General features: G+C 35.3%; 2 protein-coding genes across 2 annotated transcripts; one reads left to right on the top strand and one right to left on the bottom strand.

The window, feature by feature from the left end:
* The first annotated feature begins 3,059 nt into the window (after window positions 1-3,059).
* On the top strand, window positions 3,060-7,820 carry LOC121970747 (probable E3 ubiquitin-protein ligase RHG1A). Its single transcript, XM_042521653.1, has 6 exons — window positions 3,060-3,315; window positions 4,602-5,433; window positions 5,514-6,358; window positions 7,091-7,186; window positions 7,265-7,408; window positions 7,509-7,820. Exons 2-6 carry the CDS (start codon window positions 4,752-4,754, stop codon window positions 7,641-7,643), a joined length of 1,902 nt encoding a protein of 633 aa, XP_042377587.1. The 5' UTR covers window positions 3,060-3,315; window positions 4,602-4,751; the 3' UTR covers window positions 7,644-7,820.
* Window positions 7,821-19,371: 11,551 nt separating this feature from the next.
* LOC121970745 (60S ribosomal protein L23) lies at window positions 19,372-21,325 on the bottom strand. The gene is made up of 4 exons (XM_042521652.1): window positions 21,167-21,325; window positions 20,760-21,044; window positions 19,695-19,736; window positions 19,372-19,613 (listed from the first exon to the last, which is right to left on the bottom strand). Exons 1-4 carry the CDS (start codon window positions 21,177-21,179, stop codon window positions 19,531-19,533), a joined length of 423 nt encoding a protein of 140 aa, XP_042377586.1. The 5' UTR covers window positions 21,180-21,325; the 3' UTR covers window positions 19,372-19,530.
* Window positions 21,326-21,560: the final 235 nt, after the last annotated feature.

The raw sequence follows: 21,560 nt of genomic DNA, 5'->3' as shown, positions 1-21,560 counted from the left end.
AGACACTGTTTATCCGAAGACAACTTTTCTCCTTTTGTCCTGCAAAATAATGTTAGCCCAAATAACCTGTAAAACAAGTATTAGAGCAATTTAATAATAATAAAGAGTAGTAATTAGTTCATATCCTCTCAGGACTAGGAACTAGTCAAGGTTTCAGTTTAGGGATCCTAAATGGACCTAAACTGAACCGATATCTACTGTCCCTCAAATCGGGACGCGTCCTCACAAAGTCACTCTCCTCCAGTGGCTTACCTTAACTTACCACTTTGCCAGTTGTCCGGTTCGTAGACCCCGGTCGGTCCGTTGACCTATCTGGATTCCCTCAGACCTGTCAACTCCTCCACACTGGGTTAGTACAATAGATAAAATAGTAAAGTAAAACAGTGTCAACATATTTCAGGATTCGCTGGCTCGGTCGACCGCATGCGGTTGACCGGAAACCAGTTGGTCACACATTACCTAGAGTTACCTCCCTAGGGTTGCTTATCTTCACTCACTAGGACTTTCATTGTCTGGCTTCTCTCACCAGGACGTCCTCCACCTAGCTTCACTCACAAGGGTTCGACTTCACTCACTAGGGCTCGGCTTCACTCTCCAAAACTTCCATTGCCTGGTTTAACTCACCAAAACTTCCTCCACCTAGCTTCACTCAGTAAGGCCCGGCTTAACTCACCAGGACTTCCACTGCCTAGCTTCACTCACTAGTGTCCGGCTTCATTCACCAGGACTTCCATCACCTAGCTTCACTCATTAGGGCCCGACTTCACTCACCAGGACTTCCACTTACCTAACCTCTCGTTAGGACTTCTCACTTGTCTATCCTTCGATTAGGACTTCCCTTGCTAGTCATCTAGTCCTAACTAGACTACTCTCTTTCAAACATCAAGTCCTATTTGGATTAACCCTTGGTCAAACTATTCAAACTTAGGTGCATTGTCAAACATCGAAACCCTAGAGGCCAATTGCACCAACACTTGTCACAGCGAAGAGAAGAAAAAATAGATTTGATAAAAATAATAATTAAATTCCACGAGATCTGTATGAAGGATATGTTTTAGTTGGACGTAGGAAAAGATCATGAAAGTAGTCACTCAATGTCTCTCTCTTACATTTCCATTGACGATGTTAATTTGTTCGGATCGAGAAATCTCACCCTGATGATGCGATAGCAGAAATCCATCCTAGCGCGAAGAATGATGACATCGAGATCTTCTTCTAGATTTCTTCCAGCGATGTCCCAATTTCCTACGAAGAGTAACATATATCAAAGGGTTTATCGGGAGGAGCTTCAGCAAAACTACTCCGATGCCTAAATTAGCATGGAGGTTTTCATAGTAGCCTAAATAAGGTAGAAAAATAGAGGAAAAAACCTAATTTGAGAATCCCCTCGTACCTTCTTTTTCCCTTCTTTTATAGAGAGAAAACCCTATAGTCTCTCCCCATTAACGAGTCATTAATGGGTCGTTAAAGGGTTATGAGAAGAAATCCCTACCCATTAAGAGGTTATTAATGGGTCGTTAAAGGATCATAAGAAGAAAACCCTAGAACATCCCCCATTAGGGGCCATTAATGAGTCGTTAAAGGGTCATGATAAGAAAACTCTAGAACTTCTCCCATAAGGGGTTATAATCTCTGTGTTGATCAAGTCCTCGTTGTGCAAGCATCCTGGTCCCCCTATTGACCGGGTCAAGGATCCAACATGTGGACCTTTATTTACCATCTGCATCATTTTTTTTTTAATCCAAGTATTTGGCTTGCGTCCAACTAGTCATGGAGGTGGACAACTTTCCCCTTGGTTCGTCCATTGGGTAAATCTGGAAATGTGAGTAGCTTCTGACACGACAACCCAACTGTCCCAATAGTTGGAGCACTACGGACATAGGGTATCATGTATGAGAATTGAACCCTGAGTGATTGAGTAATCAACAGTGCTTCTTACCACTATGTTGTGTCGGGAGCAAATCCTTATTCATGAACACTAACGAACTAAACACATATGTATTCAACCTTTTTTCATTCAATTTGCTAAGTTATTTAAACTTATTCATTTAATTGACTTTATGTGTATTGAATAAACATAAATAAGTTCTTACTAAATCGAACACTAAACTTGCTCATGAATATTTAATTCATTTACAACCCTACTACCGGTGGGTACAAAAGAATTTGAAGCACATCATTAAAAATAATAATAATCCTAGTTAGCCTCATTGACTATCCCTGGGGTGACTGGCTTGACCCTATAAAAATTTTCTATCGACCATCGGATAAATCGGGAAGCGCACCATGATACAAAGAATTTGAAGCACATCATACAAGAGGAAGTACTGTGTGATTATTAATATAATAATTAATTTTTTAATAATAATTAAACAATTATCAAATAATTATACAATATTATGAATAATCCATACCAATTCTTATATAGTATCAGTTTTTTAATATAAAGCCAATACCATACATACTACTAATAAATAATTTCTTATTTATATTTAAATACTATTCTATTAAATATTTATAACTAATTAATTATCTTAAATACTCGATATAATACTAAGCAAATTAAAGCATATGGAAGATAGTTAATGATGTTAATTAATGTTTGTTAAAGTGGGAGGAGTTAGAAGATAAATTAGGAATAAAACTAAATTACTATTCATATAAAGTTACTTTAATTTTTTTTATATTAGATATTAAACTAATAAGAATAGATAATATACTTTCTAATATTATTAATATAAGATATTTATAAAAAAAAATTTGTTGATGATGATGTCAATCTTAAGATGTGGATTAAAGAGAATCATAATTACATATATTTTTTATAAAAAAAATAATTAGAAAAATTATTGATAAATTTTACAGAATATTAATATAATTTAATTTTAAACTTTACTAAAATTAATTATTAAAAATTTAGACTCTTAATTAAATAATATAATAGTAAGATATATGAATACTTTTTAATAATATAATTATAAAGTTTATAATTTTTTTTATCTTCGTAGCAAAATTTGGAAATTTATATCTGTTAAACTATCTGGTTCTTATCCGCCAAAAGCTACGCTTAACCCTTTTTCTAGTGAAGATTTGGCAATCAAGGCAGAGGCGAGCGGAGAAAAGCCATCGATCGACATCGCCTTTCCGGTCCCCGCCGCCCTTCATCCTCCTGTGAGCGAGAGCTTGGGGCGAACCCCGTGGAGTTGGTGGTGGTGCGCTTGTTGAACGGAAAGAGGGGGAGTTGGGAGCGGAGGGGTAAAGGAGGTTCCTTTCCGGCTGGTTTTTGAGATCCCTGAATCCTTTTCTGACTCGAAGGTGAGGCCTTTTGGTTGGATGATTGGAACTACGCGTTAAGTATGCGATTTTTTGAGTCTTTGTTTTTGTTGCGTCCGTTAATTAGGGGAAGTAACGATCGCCGGATTTGTCTTGGGGTTTGATGGCGTGGTCATTGTTTTGAACTGCCAGTGCTATTTGTTCTTGATTGCATCGTTTCTAGATTGGGGTCCCCTAACCTTTTCAGAACGAAGATAAGAATCATGACTAATGGGAGGTGATCGCTTATTTTAGGTCATAGTTTGGCTCGCGTATACCTTCTGAGTCTTCTTAATCTGGCATGTCATTGTGTAAAAGTTTAGATTGATTTTACATGAGAGAATTGGGCATCTGTTGTATTGTTTATGTAATGGTTTTTATGAAAGATCTATCTTAACTTTGGAGGTTGATCTAAGGAAAGATGTATGACAAACTTCGGAATATCTGATCAAATTATAGAGTTTGGGGTGATACCAAAAACAAAGAAACTAAGTATTTGAGCTGCATTTAAATAGGAGAGTACAACTGCTAATCTGTGCATTAAGAAAACCAAGTTCTCAATCAAGCTTCTTTTGGTGTTCGTTTAATCAACTGATAGTCGGAGTGGTACAAAACCATGGATACAAAGCATAGTTTATTTTAGTATAAGACTAGATTGTAGCTCATCTTGGCACAAAATGTAATGGATATGGATATACATCTAATTACTAGTTAATACAGATACAAAGCATATTTTTTACTGGATAATTATCAGTTTTGTTGGGAAATTGTTTACAAATGGAGATGATTGTTATCATTAAGCTCATAGATCTTTTCCTCAAGTAGTCCACTCTAATTGTGTATGTCAAAACCAATTTATCTTAGGTTCAAGACCTTCAAACTTCATATTAACTGGATATTGAAAATGTAAGGAATTTGAGTTGTCATGAACATCTACCTAGGTAATGCGCAACATGGTAACGTATGCAATTTCAGTGAATGAGGATTGAAAATTTTACAATATTTTGTATAATGACTAAGGGCTGGTGACTTATTATAGGTCTAATGATTTGTTATCCATATAGCAATTGAGTCTAGGTTTTTCACAACAAGTATGTATGGATTTGCTCTGTACTTGGTTCAAACAATTTTGTTTGTTAGGTTCAAGCATTTATTTTGACTTCCACAAGCTGATAAAAAAACATGTCTTGACGATTGAGAAATCTTATGAGTTACTCAATTTTCTTGAAATTGTTGATTGATGTCTTTTATTCCAATTAATTTGCCTTTTCCATATGTTCACCTTACAGGAACGACTCTCTTCTCATATAAAAGCTTATTTATTGGTAGTGGTTAGCACATTTTACAGAGGTTGCAGTTGTGATAAGAAGCTAAGGAGTAGTTTTTAGCCCTTGGAGGTTTTTGGTTTTGATCAAGCATCCAGTTCAACCCACTTAGTGATGTATCAACATACACCCTTGAAGGAATTTTTCAATGATTCACAAGATAACCATGAGTTACATGGAAACTTACTGTCTCCCACCGACAATAACCTAGGTGGAAGTTTCACTGGTCCAAAAACTGCTAGCTTAAGTATATGGGATCCACTTGCGCCTAGCTCCAGCATGCCTCCAGCTAACCTAGGTAGCCATGAGCAAATAAAAACAGAAAGTGGTTTGGCACTAAGTTCTTCTACAAATAATGAAGCAACTGGATCCTGGATAAGAGAAAGTGTATCTGAAGCAAACAATTGGTCGCCTTTTGTTAGTGAATATGTAGGACTTTCCAACAGTTATGAAAACGATGGAGTGCCGTTCCCGCCATTTTATGATGTTAATGATCTCTGTGCCTATTCTTGCAGCAATGCAGAGCCAGTTGGAATTGGTAGCCAGGTTCTTGAACCAGGGCTTCCAGAAGAATCGTGTAATAGAGGTTTATTGCAAAGGCCACATGTTTCTCTCAATGAAAGCCCTTCAAGAACCTTTGAGAATTCTTTCAGAGTTACTGATTTCTTTTCCAAGGACAATGGAGGAAGACAAAATGTTAAACTTGGTGATGCAAACTCTTCGCACAAGAGAAAAAATGTCGATGTAGTTTGTGGGGAGTCTTCGCCTATTATAAGTACTACAACTTTCAATGATGGTGAGATTAATTTGTTGCCCTTTATCTTACTTTTTTAATGTTATTTTGGAAAAGTATGTCTCATCTCTCTTCCTCATCAGGTATAACGGCTAGAATTGTAGCTTCTGAAGACCGGTCTTTGGTTTCTGGTGTTGGAAATGAAGTAGGTTCCAAGAGGAACACACGTAGAAAAATCACCCATGCAAATCAAGCTACTACATCTACACCTAATCTTTATCTAGAAGAGAATTCCTTTGCTCTCTGTGATCCTTGGCCTTCTATTGAAATATCCTTTTTAGATGTTCCATCAAATCCTTCAGTGCACTCTAGGTTGACTGGTAGAAATGTGACACCAAATAGGCAGCATCTTGCACATGCAATTCCTGGCTCAACTTTGGATCTCTGTCCTCCTTTCCATGTATTAGGAAGTTCCATCAGTGAAGTAGGAAGTTCTTCACAGTCTCCAATGCCTTGTATTGATGAAGCTACTGAGGAACTAAACTTTGTTAGCGGTTCAAGTACTACCACACATCGATTTTTTACTTCTCATAACAGAATGGGGCCAGTGCAAGACCAGTCAAACAGGAGTTTGGCCAGAAGTAGCACAATTTTATCTGGAAATGCAGTACCTACATCACAGGTTGGCACCAACTTGGCGTTCCATCAATTGACAGGAGAGAACTGTACTGCTCACCTACACCATCGTCGTGCATTAAATCAAGAAGCTGTAATTGAGCCCTTTAACTTTGATCTGCATCATGATCATCCATCCAAGTTGGCGGAGAATGTGCATCGTGAATTTGGACCTGTTAGCCGTGTTTATCCTCATTCATTCACGAGAACACTAAATATGTTGCCAAGCCAAAATGGTGGTGTTTCAGGTGTTCCCTTGTCCGCAAGTAGTCATGCAACTGCAAGAAGAGAAGGAAGAAGCAGGATTTTAGAGGTATAAAATGAATGGATTATTGTTTTTAAGGCTGTTCAACTTCTGTTTTTCCTTTTCTACAATTGATCCTTTTATTCCCTTTTAAGCGCCAATCACCTGTTAGTTTTCATACCTAACTACATCAAAGCATAGATTTCATACTTCTATTTCCCCGTTAGCTACATGGATAGGTACACTCTAACAGTATATGTTTTCTATAAGAATATTTTTCGTAGAATATTGGTTAGACAAATTCTTTCCCAGCACATGCATTTCATCAAAAGAATGAATCTTAGTTGTGTCGGACACACGTCTGAAAATAATGTATCTTTTGAAACATTTCTGTCCCTGTAAATGATTTTGTTTCAATTATAACCAGTGTCAAACGGAGCCTGGTTGTGCTATAGTGTACTCTATCGAAACGTACAGAAAATAAATTTCAACGAGGAGGTTGAGACTTGCATAGTTGAAAAATAGGCATTTGCAGTCCTTTAACCTATGAACAAACACGGATGTCAGGGATGAATATCACAATAAGGTTCCTTATAAATTGGTCCCTTCATTCATCTGAAAAAAATCTTTTTAATTGTAAAATTTTTGTTACAGTTTAATTAATCAAACCTTTATTTTGTAACTTGTAAATATACAAGGAAGTAATTGGAAAATTGCAATTGGGTGATATACATATATAGGGCTAGAAATAGGATCCCTGGATACGATGGCATTCGACTTATTAACATTTTTTGTCTGCAGGGTCCCCAGGTTTTTGAGTCGGCAGTCCATTGGGTTAGACATTCACATGACAGATATCGAGATATGCGGATGGACATCGATGATATGTCTTATGAGGTAATAAACTCAGTCTTTTCTTGTTCCTTAGAGCAAGGATTATTCGAACTTTTAACCATAAAAACATCACACGTGCAGGAACTGCTGGCTTTAGGAGAGCGTATCGGTAATGTCAACTGTGGTCTCAGTGAGGAAAAAATCCTGAGCGGCCTACGGCAACGCAAGTATATATCTAGTTCATTGGAACCATCAGAGGATGCTGAACAATGCTCCATCTGTCGGGTATGATTATGCAATGCCTTAGTGTGTTTGGCACAACTCACCGGTTGAAGTATTTTCTTTCGAATAGCTACCTAAATCATGTTGCTCCCTTTATTGACAGGAAGAGTATGTTGAAGGACAGGAACTAAGCCGGCTCGATTGTGATCATGATTTCCACACCGTCTGCATCAAGAAATGGCTAGGGATCAAGAATTTGTGCCCTATCTGTAAAGCCACTGGCATTCAAGGTGCCTGATAAGTTTCAGAATGGATAGAAAAAGATGAGTTTGAGTGGCTTTTTCTTTGCTAAATTAATTATGTGACCGGCATCATTTTTCTATTTCTTCCTTGAAAATGCATGCACAGTGGTGCTACTTTTTATGTTCATATTTAGGCTTGCTTGAAATGAATGTTCCTGATGAATTCCAAAGTACTTCTACACTAAATAGTGGATGCTAGAACTAATTCTATCACCCACAGGTATTTGATTCTTGGTCATGAATGTTTATGCTGTTGCCTCTAATATACATGAAACACAAGTTAAAATTGTAAACCACTCATTGTGACCTCTCGAGAAAAAATCGAAGAAGATGCCGACGAAGATGTTGCTACTGTCGCTGAGAAGATCATTGTTTGGAACCTTCGTAGATTTTTTACAAACCAAATCCCGACAGAATATTCTCTTTGCCCACCGTCGTCTCCATTGTGCAATCTCCGATCCTCTCCTATTGCTCTTGGATGAATCAATATATAGCAAGAGAATTTACTAATATGCAACTGATGCATTAATGACATATAATGGAGGAAGATGAAGGTGAATGGGCACCTCTTTATCTTCCTAACGTTGCAACTCATGCAATGTCCAATATCTTCCACTCGTCCAAGTCAATTCATAAAGTTTATATGGTCACAAAGACCATGTAAGTCACAGACTACGAGATGATTATGTCACAAGACTAGAGCAAAACATTAATTGGTCATAAAGACTAAATAAGTCACATAGACTTTATGATAATCAGGTCACAAAACCAGAGCATCAAATAATTAGTCACAAAGACCAAATAAGAACATCATTTCATACATTAGGGAAAATGATTCGTGCGACGGCAAGCATAATGAATATTCATTGCTAAGAAGATTGTTACACCTTACATAACTGCTCTATAGAACGAATCAGGTCCCTGGGACTATAGTGTCGCGATACTGCGATAGGATATCCAAGTTGTCATCCAAGCACCCGCGGTTCGAACCCCAGTTATGACATATTTGTAGGAATTTTTCCTCCAAATGGGGGGCGCAAATAAAAAGATGCTAGGCTTCTGGGCTGGTCGCTACGTGCACTTCCCGATTTACCCTAGTGGTCAGTGGGAAACTTCCATGGGACCGGGCCAGTCACCCCAAGGATAGTCAATAAAACTAACTAGGATTATTATTATTTTTTTCTATAGAACGAATCAGAGACATCAAAACTTGTCTTTACCCCATATTAAATTATTTATATCAATATGAATATCTTTAATCTCTCATAATGACTATTATGTCAAGAGTATGTTCAATATCTCCAATCAATACAATTATTCACAATTATATTTTATATATTGAACTAAAAATGTAACTGGTACCAGTGAATAAATGTCACAGATGTAAATCAATCTTAATCTTCCTTTTTAGTTAGAATCTATTCATTCTAATCTGTTACTTTCCTAGTTATGTTCTATAGACCGAATCACCCATAGCTAATAGAAAACATGCTAAAGTGGCAGACACTGATCAGAACTTTAAATAGGCAACTAAATAGTCACTTAGGGTAAGATTGAGATTAACTTATAATCTCAAGGTTCTCACATAGTAGAGAAACAGGGATCCATTCTCCTGCTACCCTTCTTGTCGCCATAGCACATGTGGTATGAATCATATGCTACGATATTATTCTCTTTACTAAAAAGAGTGCATGTTTTTTTTCAAAATGTAACATCGTACATATTTCAACCTAGACATTCCTAATATCTAATCTTGAATTCAACATATGAATTCTAATCTGACCTTCAACAAATTCAGTAAATGGTGGATTCATTTACTCTGATTATTATATAAATAATCTCATATTGATATAATTATCAAGGCGACCTTAACTTATGGGTATGTTTATATCCACAACTACATAAGTTGTCCCATAAACAATGGTCTTACCTCTATTTATACTTAACAAATAGAGATGATTGCCTATGTGAATGGACCAATCTCAATCTACCAACATGCTTATCGAGATTTTTATTCGAATGTAACAAAGACATATACACTGAATAGATTATAACATTTTCATTTATCTAAATGTCTTTACAATATGTTACATTCTTCGAAGTCCTAAAGACTTCACATGTCCCTGAAATGACTCTTTAGTCAATGGCTTAGTAAAAAGATCGGCAAACATATCACGTGTGGGGATATACTCAAGAATTATCTTTTTCTTGTCAACATATCTTTAACAAAATTATACTTAATTTCTATATACTTGCCTTTACTGTGATATTTGGGATCCTTGGAAAAAGCTATAGCAACTTGACTGTCATAGTACACTGTAGCAGGACTCCCACTGTCCTCAGCAATCTTTAGATGTTTCAGGAACCTTCTTAGCCAGACAACCTCTTACACAACCGCTGCACAAGCCACATACTCAGCTTCCATTATCAACTATGCAAGTCTGTTTCTTGCTGTTCTATGAGATGACACCGCTATTCAACAAGAAGGTATAGTCATATGTAGATTTTCTATCATCAAGGTCCCCTACCCAATCTGTATCTGTGTAGTCATTTAAGCTCATATCTGATCCTTGGAAATAGAGGTAATAATCTACTGTCCCTTTAAGATATCTGAATATCTCTTTCACCGCTTTCCAGTCTCTCAATCCTGGGTTTGACTGAAAAAGACTAACTAAGCCAACAGCATAGTTTATATCAAGACGAGTACATAACATAGTGAACATTAAACTATCAATAACACTGCCATATTGTTTTTTCTTCATTTCAGCTATTTCCTCAGGGGTCTTGGGATACATACTTTTACTCAAAATAGTACTTCTCGCTATATGTGTTTGTTCAATGTTACAATCTAACATATTAAAATGTTGTAACATCTTAGTGATATAAGCTTCTTAAGACAAACTGATAACCATGATTTTGCTACAATATTTTGATTGATAATGCATGCTTTTAATGATCTTCTCATAGGTTAAACTCATATTTACATCACATTTAATAAATTATATTTAATCTTGGACTTAATTATAAATTAGCTTATAATCATGGTATTTGATGCTAATATTTTGATATTCTTTGTAGGCATCAAAAGGGTCATGGACCCGATCAGATCAGACCAAATTTGGGCTCAAATATGGGGCTAATCAAGGAGAGTCAATCCAGAACTAATTTGGACCATTCATCAAGACCAAGAGAGATCTGAATCATCCATTAAAGATCTGATCCATCCTAGTCATGGGGAAGTAGATCACAGTCATTGATTAAGATCTGAAGCTTTTGATCCAGATCTGAATTTATCCGGCTGTTAGATGAGATCTGAAGTATTTTCAGCCGCTGATTGAGATCTGATGAAATTTAAAAGGTGTGAGAAGCTACAGTGAATGTGAGCTTGAGCGTTTTTCTCTTCTCATGATTTTGGAATTGTTCACCTTCGTCCCCGATGCTTCCGTCCACATTCCAGATCTGAGAGCTCATCACCTTCACCGATGACGATCTCTGAGCTACCGCCGTTCATCATCCGAGGTCAGAGAACAGCAGAGGGAGGTACCCCAGTCCGCAATTTGGATTCTGTTCATTGTCGCATTCCAAATCAAGGGAGGTTCCCGATTTACGATCTTCGCCATTCAACAGAGCTTGAAGGGAGGTTTTTTGAAGTTTCCGATGTCATTCCGATCTTCAGTCCGCAACAAAACTAGATCGATTTGATCAATTGATCCGGTTAAGAAATTCCAGAATTCAACCTCTGTTCTTGGGCGATGTGATTACCAACCGATAGTGAGCTTGAATGGAGGTATCCAGGAGCCGTGAGCATCATCTGATAATAGCTGGAAGCTTGGTCATTCTTAGTTGGATGCTTGAAGGGAGGTTCCCTGGAGCATATTTGTTTCACAGCAGAATGAGTGATTGAATCTAGGATTTGAGATGTGGAACATTTACTTTACATTTGATTTCAAAATCACTTGCTCAAATCTGATAATCTGATAGCTTAGTTTGCAATCTATTTTCTATTTTGAATTTATCATTCCATTTACTACAAGTTTGATTAGTTTCGATTATTTAGTCAGCAAATTCTTGTTCTATTCAATTGTTTTGTTGTGATTATGATTATGCTTGTAAATTGAAGGTTTACTTGAGATGTTAGTTGTTAGCTCAGTTATATGTTGTTAGTCATGATTATGTTTGGACAATCTATTAGTTGATGAACTTGATTCAATGATGCATTAATTCAAAGTGACAAGAAAACCCAAAAAATAGCTTTGAATCTAGAATTTACACACATTTATTAGTTATCCTTGGAAAAAAAATACGATTTGAGTTCTTTACTACAACTCTTATCTTTAGTTTCAATGGGTTCCAATCTTTATTAATTTTGAAGTATCTAGTGACATGTAAAATGACCAACATCACAAACCTAAAAGCTTTTTTGATCGATCTCTAATGATCTTCACTTCTAAGATATACTTTGTTTCTCCCATATCTATTATGTTAAATTGTGATGAAAGCCAGGATTTGACTTCTATTCAACATATAATGATATAATGGCAAACTTTCTTTTTTCCTTTTTTAGGTAAACACAATGATCTTCATTGATCATTTCGAAACCATAAGATAAAATGACTTCATTAAATCTTATGTTCCATTGTTTTGATGCTTGTTTTAGCCCATATATAGACTTCTTAAGTCTGCAAACTCTATTTTTTTGGCCTTTAGCAATGTAACCTTTTGGCTGTGCCATATAGATTTCTTCATCAAGATTACCATTAAGAAAAGTTATTTTTACATCCATTTGATGTAATTCCATGTCAAATTGGGTTACTATAGCTAGTATGACACGTATTGACACAAACTTTACAACTGGGGAGAATGTCTCTTCAAAATCAATACCCTCTAGTTGGGTATATCCTTTTGCAACTAAATGAGCCTCTTGCCGATTAATTGAATCATCTGCTTTCCTCTTTATCTTGAAAATCCACTTATTCCCAATAGTCCTTCGGCCCAGAGGAAGGTCGACTAGATCCCAAACTTAATTTTTTCTCATTGACTTCATTTCCTCATCTATTGCAATTTTCTATTTTTCTCTTACTAAGCTTCTCAAAGCTTCCTCAATTGTTCGAGGTTCTTCATCATCAACTGGGAGAATCATCAATACCTCATTCTCAATGTCAAACCTTCTCCAAGCAATAATCAAACGACTACTTCGTAGGTTGGACTGTTGAGAAACTGACTCATTCAGTGACAAATTACTCCCAATAGGTTGACTAGATTTAGGCATCTCTTGATTTGTTGATAAAGGAACATTATTCTCCTCCTCTATCTTATATAGAGGAATAGTCTTATCAACTTCACCTCGTGTTGGGAATTCAGTTTCAAGAAAAGTAACATCTCTTGACTCTATTTCAAATATGGTTCCATTTTAACACTCACCAATAAAGACATAACCCTTAGAAATCTCAGAATATCTTATAAAGATACACTTCTTACCTCTAGGTCACAATTTTTCATATTCGTGAGTCTTATCATGAACATAGGCAACTGACCCTCAAGGTCTCAGATTACTTAAATCTGACTTTCTGCCTGTCCAACGTTCATGTGGGGTAGATGGAACTGACTTTGAAGATACTTTGTTAAGTATATAGGCCGCAGCTAATACTGCATCTCTCCAATAGGAGATTAGCAAATTAGCCTACACCATCATAGACCTAACCATTTCAAGAAGAGTCATATTTCTTCTTTCAGCAACCTCATTGTACTGTGAAGTTCCAGAGATAGTTAGTTGTCTAATGATCTCTTTCTCATTACACATTATCTTGAACTGGTCAAACAAATATTCACCTCCACGGTCAGTGCGCAAGGTTTTAACCTTACATTCCAATTGATTTTTAACTTCATTCAAGTAACGAATGAAGCAATCTAATGTTTCAGATTTATGAGAAATCAAATATACATGACCAAAATGTGTGAAGTTATCAATAAATGCAATAAAATAAGAACTCTCATTTCTAGCCTTCAAATTCATTGGACCACAAATATCAAAATGAATTAATTGCAATGGTGATTCAGCTCTAATAGCTTTTCCAAATGGTTTCCTAGTTGCTTTTCCAGCAAGGCAATGCTCACATATAGATAAGTCAATCTTAGCATGAGTACCTAAAAGACCCTCCTTAGCTAATCTAGTCATTCGTTATTGTCCTATATGTCCTAATCTAGCATACCAAATTTCATCATTAACATCAGCATTACTAGTAAGAGCAATGTTTAAAAAACGACCATCATTATTATTTGATTCTATATCAAGAACCATAAAATCATTTGTTACATAATCATGCCCAATTAACACTGAGTTAATCCGAAATTCCACGCAATGACTATAAAAAAATACACAATAAACTAAATCAAGAAGACAAATGATGGAAACCAGATTCTATCGAATCTCAAGAGCATACAGGATATTATATAGAAACAAGGTTCATCCACCATATAGATTGAACTTGCAAGTGTCAATTCCTTTGACTTCAAGTCTTGCATTATTTTTCACATATATCCATTTGATGCTAGCTAGTACCTAATGGTACTCCACATGTGTAGCTCTATCATGAGCTATATATTTCGTTGCTCCTAAATCTACAATCTATAAAGGATAAGAATTAGCTAAAAATATTGTAATTACAACATTATGTTCATGAAAAGAAGGTAGAGATGGATCTACCTTTTTAAGCTCAGTACAATCTCGACAAAATGGTCCTTTTTGCCATAGTTGTAGCAAGTCAGCTTGCTTTTAGGTCTTTGTCCATATTTCTTTCCTTTCTTCTTGATTTGGTTTTTCGCAGCACTAGTCTCCTTTCCTTTTCTCTTTCCTTTCTTAAACCATTTTTTCTTATTATTGGAACCAGAACCTTCAGCTACAAAAGCTTGACCAGAAATTTTTGCAGATTCATTCCTCTCTGCCTCAAGTTCAACATGACGTGAGACATCAGTGAAAGTGTTAATACTTTCATTATAAGTCAGATTTTGTTTCATCATTTCCCAAGAATCAGGAAGGGAACGGATAACTGTCTGCACATGTTGTTCATTGGTTAACTCATGACCGATAGCTTTTAAGTCTCGAATCATGTTACTTATCTCCCTAATCATTTTCAAGTTTTTAACACATAACATAACTTTTCATAATATAACTCTATTCGTACATAATGATAGAAATTATTACATGACTCAAAAACTAAATGGGCTAATATTATTCGTATATAATGACCGTAAACAAAATACTAGTGACATAGATAAGCTAGTACCACTCCCACTAAGATAAATGTTAGTAGAATGGGCAATTATATCTCATTCATCCCAGACTCGACGATGACATGATCAGCCTCAAAATCATCCTTTAGATCCATGTTTAGATCCATTTCTGGATCTACTACACATTCTTCCGGATCTTCCTCTAATTCCACAAGATTCATCTCTAAATCCTTGGTTGGATCTATTATTGGATCCTCCTCCAATTCTTCGAGGTTCATTTCTAGATCCTCCTCAAATTCTTCGAGGTCTATTTCTGGATCCTCCTCAAATTCTTTGAGGTCCATTTTTGTGGGATCTGGATCCTCTTTAGACTCTCCACAATCCATTTCTTCGGGATCTGGATCCTCTTCAGATTCTTCAGGATTCCATTCCAATTGAAGTAACTGTTGGCACATCTCCGAATATCATATTCGCCCTTCAAAGTAATCTCATAGTTGGTGTACTATATCACTGAGATGTTCTGGTAGTGACTGAACAAGAGCCCATCTTCTGTCTTTGTCATGGATTGGATACCCTTTTTGCTCAAGTTTCTAAAATAGTCTATCAAGCTGTCTAACATGTTCGTTGACTCCATAAGCAGAGTTATACTCTATCCCCTGGATTTCCTCCCGGAGTTGGTTTCGCCGCACTTCACGATGAGTCAATGTGGTAATCGTTCGTGTCATCTGAGAAATTGAATTTAAATAAGTCAGTACAAAACCAACTAACTAGTACAAAATCAGTTTAATTCAATTTATACAGGCATAGAACCATCATTATAAATCAATAAAAACAAATCTTCTTGATTTTTAGGAGTTTAAGTCGACTGACCCATTAGATCAGTTGATCAGGAATTCAGATCCTAAGTTTAGTTCATTGTCCTTATTAGAACTAATTTAATTAGACAGAGATTTTTGACCTATGTCTGTTATTATTTTAATCTAAGTTCATTTAAGTCAATTTTAGACTTTTTGATCAAACTCAGGTCTGTTTGATTAATCCAATGTCCATTGGATTAAGCCTGACCCATTAGAATAAATCTAATCTTTTTATCAAATATGACACAATAGAACTAATCCGATCATATTTGATTAGTCCAACTTATATAATCAAATCCATCCCAATTAATTCAATAATAAATAGATCCGGTTAAACCAACAAATGATTTAAGCCGGATCTAGATATTATTGAATTAAACTAGTCTACTTAAATCAACTAATAATTTAAATCAGATCTTGATTTGATTAAATCAACTAATAATTTAAATCAGATCTTGATTTGATTGAACAAGTTGATTTAATTTAATTTTTAATTAATTGAACCATAAATTAATTAAATATGTATTTATTAATTAATAATATATTTCTACAGCTATATAATTAATTAATAAATATATTTAATGAGACTTAATTAAACATACAAAAGATTCGTTTTTTTATTCATTACCCGTGATTTTGAAAGAGGAATTTCTTTTCTTTTTTATTTAATAAATTAAATATTTTCTCACAACACAATATTTGACGGATGAACCGGAACTTAATATTGCATCATCGTTTAATCAATTACTTAGATTGATTAAAAATCTATTTAATTGATTATAGCTAGTTTGAATCGATTACATCAATCGATTATACAGATTTACTATGCTTCATCAGTTTAATCGATCACATAGATTTTAAATCGAGTAAGATCTGTTTTAATCTATTAAATTTCTTTTTCTCTTCTCTGTCGCGACCATAACACTCTCTTCTTCTGCGACGAACGCGATTGCCATGACTATCGATCATCCGCCTCTCAACGTGGTCGCCGGCACTCTCCAGCCACAGAAGTCGATAGCTAATAATCTCTCAAGGCTCGATAACTACAACAAATCGCAATCGATCTCGCCTGACGACGACGGAAGAGACATTTCTTTTCGACGAAGAGATATATTTCATGTTTAAGCATTGCTCTTATATCATTGCTGCCTCTATTATACATGAAACATAAGATAAAACTGTAAACCACTCACAGTGATTTCCCGAGAAAAAATCGAAGAAGACGTCGGCGAAGATGCTGCTACTGTCAGAAAATCACTATTTGAAACGTCTTCAGATTTTCTATAAACTAAATCACGATAGAATGTTCTTTTTGCCCACCGTCACCTCCACTGTGTATTCACCGATCCTCCTCGATTGCTCATAGACATATCAATATATAGGAGAAGAATCTACTGATATGTAATCGATGTATTAATAATATATAATAGAAAAAAGATGGAGATGAATAAATACCCTTTTATCTTCTTAATGTTGCATTGCAACTCATGTACTGTCCAACATATGCAACGAGATAATTAAGTTTGAATCATTTAAGCACGATGTAAATGATCTTTAAAATAGTTTATTATTTATGATCTCTAAAGTTCCGGTGATTAATCGTCTGTGAAAGCGTGATTGGTAAAAGTTAATCTCATAGGGTTATTCGAGATAGTAAATGATGATTATATTTGTAACTGAAAAAGCAAGGTTAAATCATAGAGATGTCGAAACATAAATCTACGGATCTTATGTATCTCATCACACTCATTGTCCTCTCGATTTCACCATATTTGCAGCAGTGATTGGTAATAGTCAACTAGTATTATAAAAGTGCAGCATCTGTCATTTTAGATGGTTCTTACTTTCTTTCATTTTTAAATGATTCTTAGATAAAAGTGAGAGGAGAATGGGATTACGAAACAAATGAAAAAAAAAAAAACTAAAGATAATCTCCGTTATCTTTATTGATTATTTTTAAAATGATTAATTTGACTCCATCAAAATTTTTTATCAATCATCAAAATAAATCGAAAAGCACATACGATAATCAATTCACAAATCTAGTATTCTTTAATTGTACTCCCTATTTAAAGAAAAATATTATAAATACATCATAGCTAAGGATCGAATCGTGGATATTTAGATGATAATTTAAATATCCTATTACATTACTATAACCCTAGGGACGTATTACAAAACAAATAAGACACTTGGAGTAGATATAGATTAAAAATTATGGGAATAAATTAAATTTTTTGATATATACTAACAAACTTGGTTAATACATTAATATTCCAAGATTTGTGATGTCTTGTGAAAACAAATTGATGTTCAATGATACTTTTTATGTTATGTTGTTAAGAGTTAGTGTGACTAAATTTTTTTTCAATTTGATTTTTTTTTACGGTTAATACTATAATTTAATCTATAAATCTTAAAAATAAAATCGGATTGCCAGAGCTAAATAAAAAATAATAAATAGAGAGATTTGATACCTTATACATCTTTATCTTACACACTCATGGCTCTAGGGGAGGTTCCATATTTTTTTTTTATCTTACACACTCATAAACAATTGAATTGAGTATAAATCTAGCTACTCGAAAATGCTCCAATAAAAATAAATCGAGAGCATGGATTTACATTCAATTGCCCAAGTTTAGATCCCAAAATTTTACATAACAATACTCCAAATCACCGCACCCTGGTCCCTACACCATGAAACAAGGATGTGCATAGGAACTAAATTATATATGTTACAAAATTTTAATTTATTTCAATTTTAGTATTTTTTTAAGAAGTTTTTATATTGCATCGAGTTTTAATTTTATTTCAATTAAAGGGCATACTTCTTATTTGTTTTAGAAAAATGTTTGTCTTTTATTTAGGAATCATTAAAAGAAGTTTCTAATTATATTGAATAAAAAAATAATTAACTATTATACGACAAAATACGTCCCCACCAATTTATCACTAAATTAACACAAAAAAAATAAATCATAGATAGCTACTAACCACTAATGTAACTACCCATCAATTCATCCTTAGTCAACACGAAAAAAGTAAATCTCAAATGATCACCAACAATAAATCCAAATGGCCAAGACATGAAAAAAAAAAAAAAAAAAAAAAAAACATGCTCAGAAGCACCAAATTTCAATCCCAAACCTTATATAATAACACCTTATATTTTAATCATCACACCACACATTTCAATCCCAACCTCATAATAACACCTTATATTTTAATCATCACACCGCCCACAGGGTACCGCAGTACGATATATTTACAAAGTAACCATTTTTAAAAAAATTATCGATATAAACTGTAGAGAATAATCAAACTTAATTTAATTACAATGTTTTGCCCTTAAAATTAACTGGTATTGAAGAAATCAAAATATTCAAATTTCAATCTAATTAATTAATAAGCAACAATTAAAATACAATAATTATGAGCAAAACAAACTGATCAAAGTAATAAAATCTAGCACATAATCCTAATTCGTAACAGTTGAATTATAAAATTAAATTATTTTTTTTATTCTTTTAGAAAACAAAAATCACAGTGGTAAATAACTAGAGTAATTTGATCGAAAAACTCACCAGAAATCATCATTTATCAACTGGAAATTCACGAACCACCAAAAAGAGTATTGAGTTCAAAATCCAAAATGGTAGAATCAGCACTACATGGAAACATTCCACGGGTTTTTCAAAATAAAAACTACTCAACAAGTAATTTAAAGAACCTTGGTGCCTAACCAATGTCTGAAAAGTGAACATTAAAAACTCAGCGGTTGAACTTAAGCAAATTACACAATTGCATTTGCTGCACTTGCAATCCTTGGCCACAGGTCTGCGCATTCCTTGCCAATTGGTCCAGTGATTGCAGATCCTGACACAATCAAACAGTTAACGAAATCCTGAAATGATCAAACCACAAAGGGTTCAAGAACCAAACAGCATGGTATAGTACCTTTCATTTCTCCCTTTGGATTAACAATCACTCCCGCATTGTCTGTATGATTGGAAAAGCAAAAGAAACAGATAATTGAGAAAATGTCAATGAAAACACTCAAAAAGCAGAATAAAATAAAAAGTTACTGGTTTGGAATCAGTCCATGAATACTTAACAGGCTATAGTGACAGTAAAAATTAAAAAGAGACAATACAACATGTAAAAAGTTTATCCTACATAGAACAGGGATACATACAGAAATAACTATAACAGAGACGCAAAAATGTAATATTTGCAAAATGGTAAATAAGCCAATGCATATCATACGGATAACCAAACACAATTTGTGAGGGAAACCAAGAGTCAAACAATCTTCAGAGTGTAGGAACATAAGCAGTAAACTACCGTGTGAAAGGCAAGACGATATTAATAGCACACATACAGAAGGTTCAGGGGGTGACGATCCAAATACATATAAAGCACTATTGGAAGTAGTTTAGGCTTGGCCCTCCTATCCCAGATGGCAATTGTTACACATCTAATGTGGTACCAGGACACCTTGTCGTTATTAATGCCAGTGTTGTCACCAATGTTACCAGTGGAAAGAAGTTTAAAAAAAAAAGTGATATATTTTCCAGTGTAGAAGCACACTACCATGTAGAAGTCAAGGTGATGTTAGCAGTAGACAGATACTGAAGGTTGGGGAGGAGACTTTAAAACCTACATAATAACACTGTTGGCAGACACTTATCCTTGTTTCTCCCATCCCTAACGTTAATTGTTACAACCGGGAATCAGTAAACAAAAATTATTACCCTTGAATTAAATCACATCACTACGATCACAAACTTCCACATAAGCTAACTGTAAGAGAGGGTACTTCAGTAAGAAATTGCATAGAACCGAATAAGAAATTAGAGAGAAAATTTAAGGACATTCTCAACTTGTTATTAATCAACCACGTTCAATCCAAGTATAGTGACATGCAGTCAGTGGATTAAAAAAACTATACCTTACAATAAGTTATGAATCAAATATATAAAAAAAAAAAATCGACTTGAATATAGAGATCAATCAGCATACCTTCGAAGTACATGTATACGCCGTCCTTTCGGCGCCACGGCTTCCGCTGACGAACAATGACAGCAGGCATGACCTTTTTCCGAAGATCAGGCTTCCCCTTCTTGACGGTAGCCATAACCATGTCCCCGACGCAGGCAGAAGGCAAACGGTTAAGCCGGCCCTTGATCCCCTTCACAGAAATGATGTAGAGGTTCTTCGCTCCGGTGTTATCAGCGCAGTTCACCGTCGCCGCCACTGGTAGACCCAGAGACATCCGGAACTTGTTCCCCGCCGTTCCTCCGCGACCTAAGAAAGGCCGCAAATAGAAATAAAAAACGTCACAAAAACTCAACTTTCTCCACGACGAAGATCTTCAACAGCAGATCACATCAATTACGAGCAGCCAGCAGAGAGATCGAGAGGATTACCTCGCTTCGACATCTTGGAAGAGTATGAAGCGCGGCTGCCACCACGAGAAGATAACAAATGTTGCGCCCTCGCTGGACTTTTATAGAAGGAACGGAATCAACCTAGGGTTTCAATGTTGTATGAATTTACGAGAATGCCACTGGGCCTTTGAAATGGTGGGCCTAAGTGGGCCTGCTGATGAAATCGGATCAGTTTATATCAGAAATAAGACCCGACCCGACCCGATCCAAAAATTACGTTAACCCACATGTTTTGCAGTTGCATAGGCGGAACCTCGTGTTTGACTTTGATTCAGTGGTCACAGTCAATGCCGGAAACAGAAGGGGGTTTCCAAAAAATCGGGTTCGGGAAGTAGCTAGACAATCCAAATCCGATATCGGGTATGAATTTTAG

Source organism: Zingiber officinale, chromosome 4A (assembly GCF_018446385.1).
Source record: "Zingiber officinale cultivar Zhangliang chromosome 4A, Zo_v1.1, whole genome shotgun sequence".
Lineage (NCBI taxonomy): Eukaryota > Viridiplantae > Streptophyta > Magnoliopsida > Zingiberales > Zingiberaceae > Zingiber > Zingiber officinale.
This window is presented reverse-complemented; position numbering and strand designations above follow the sequence as displayed.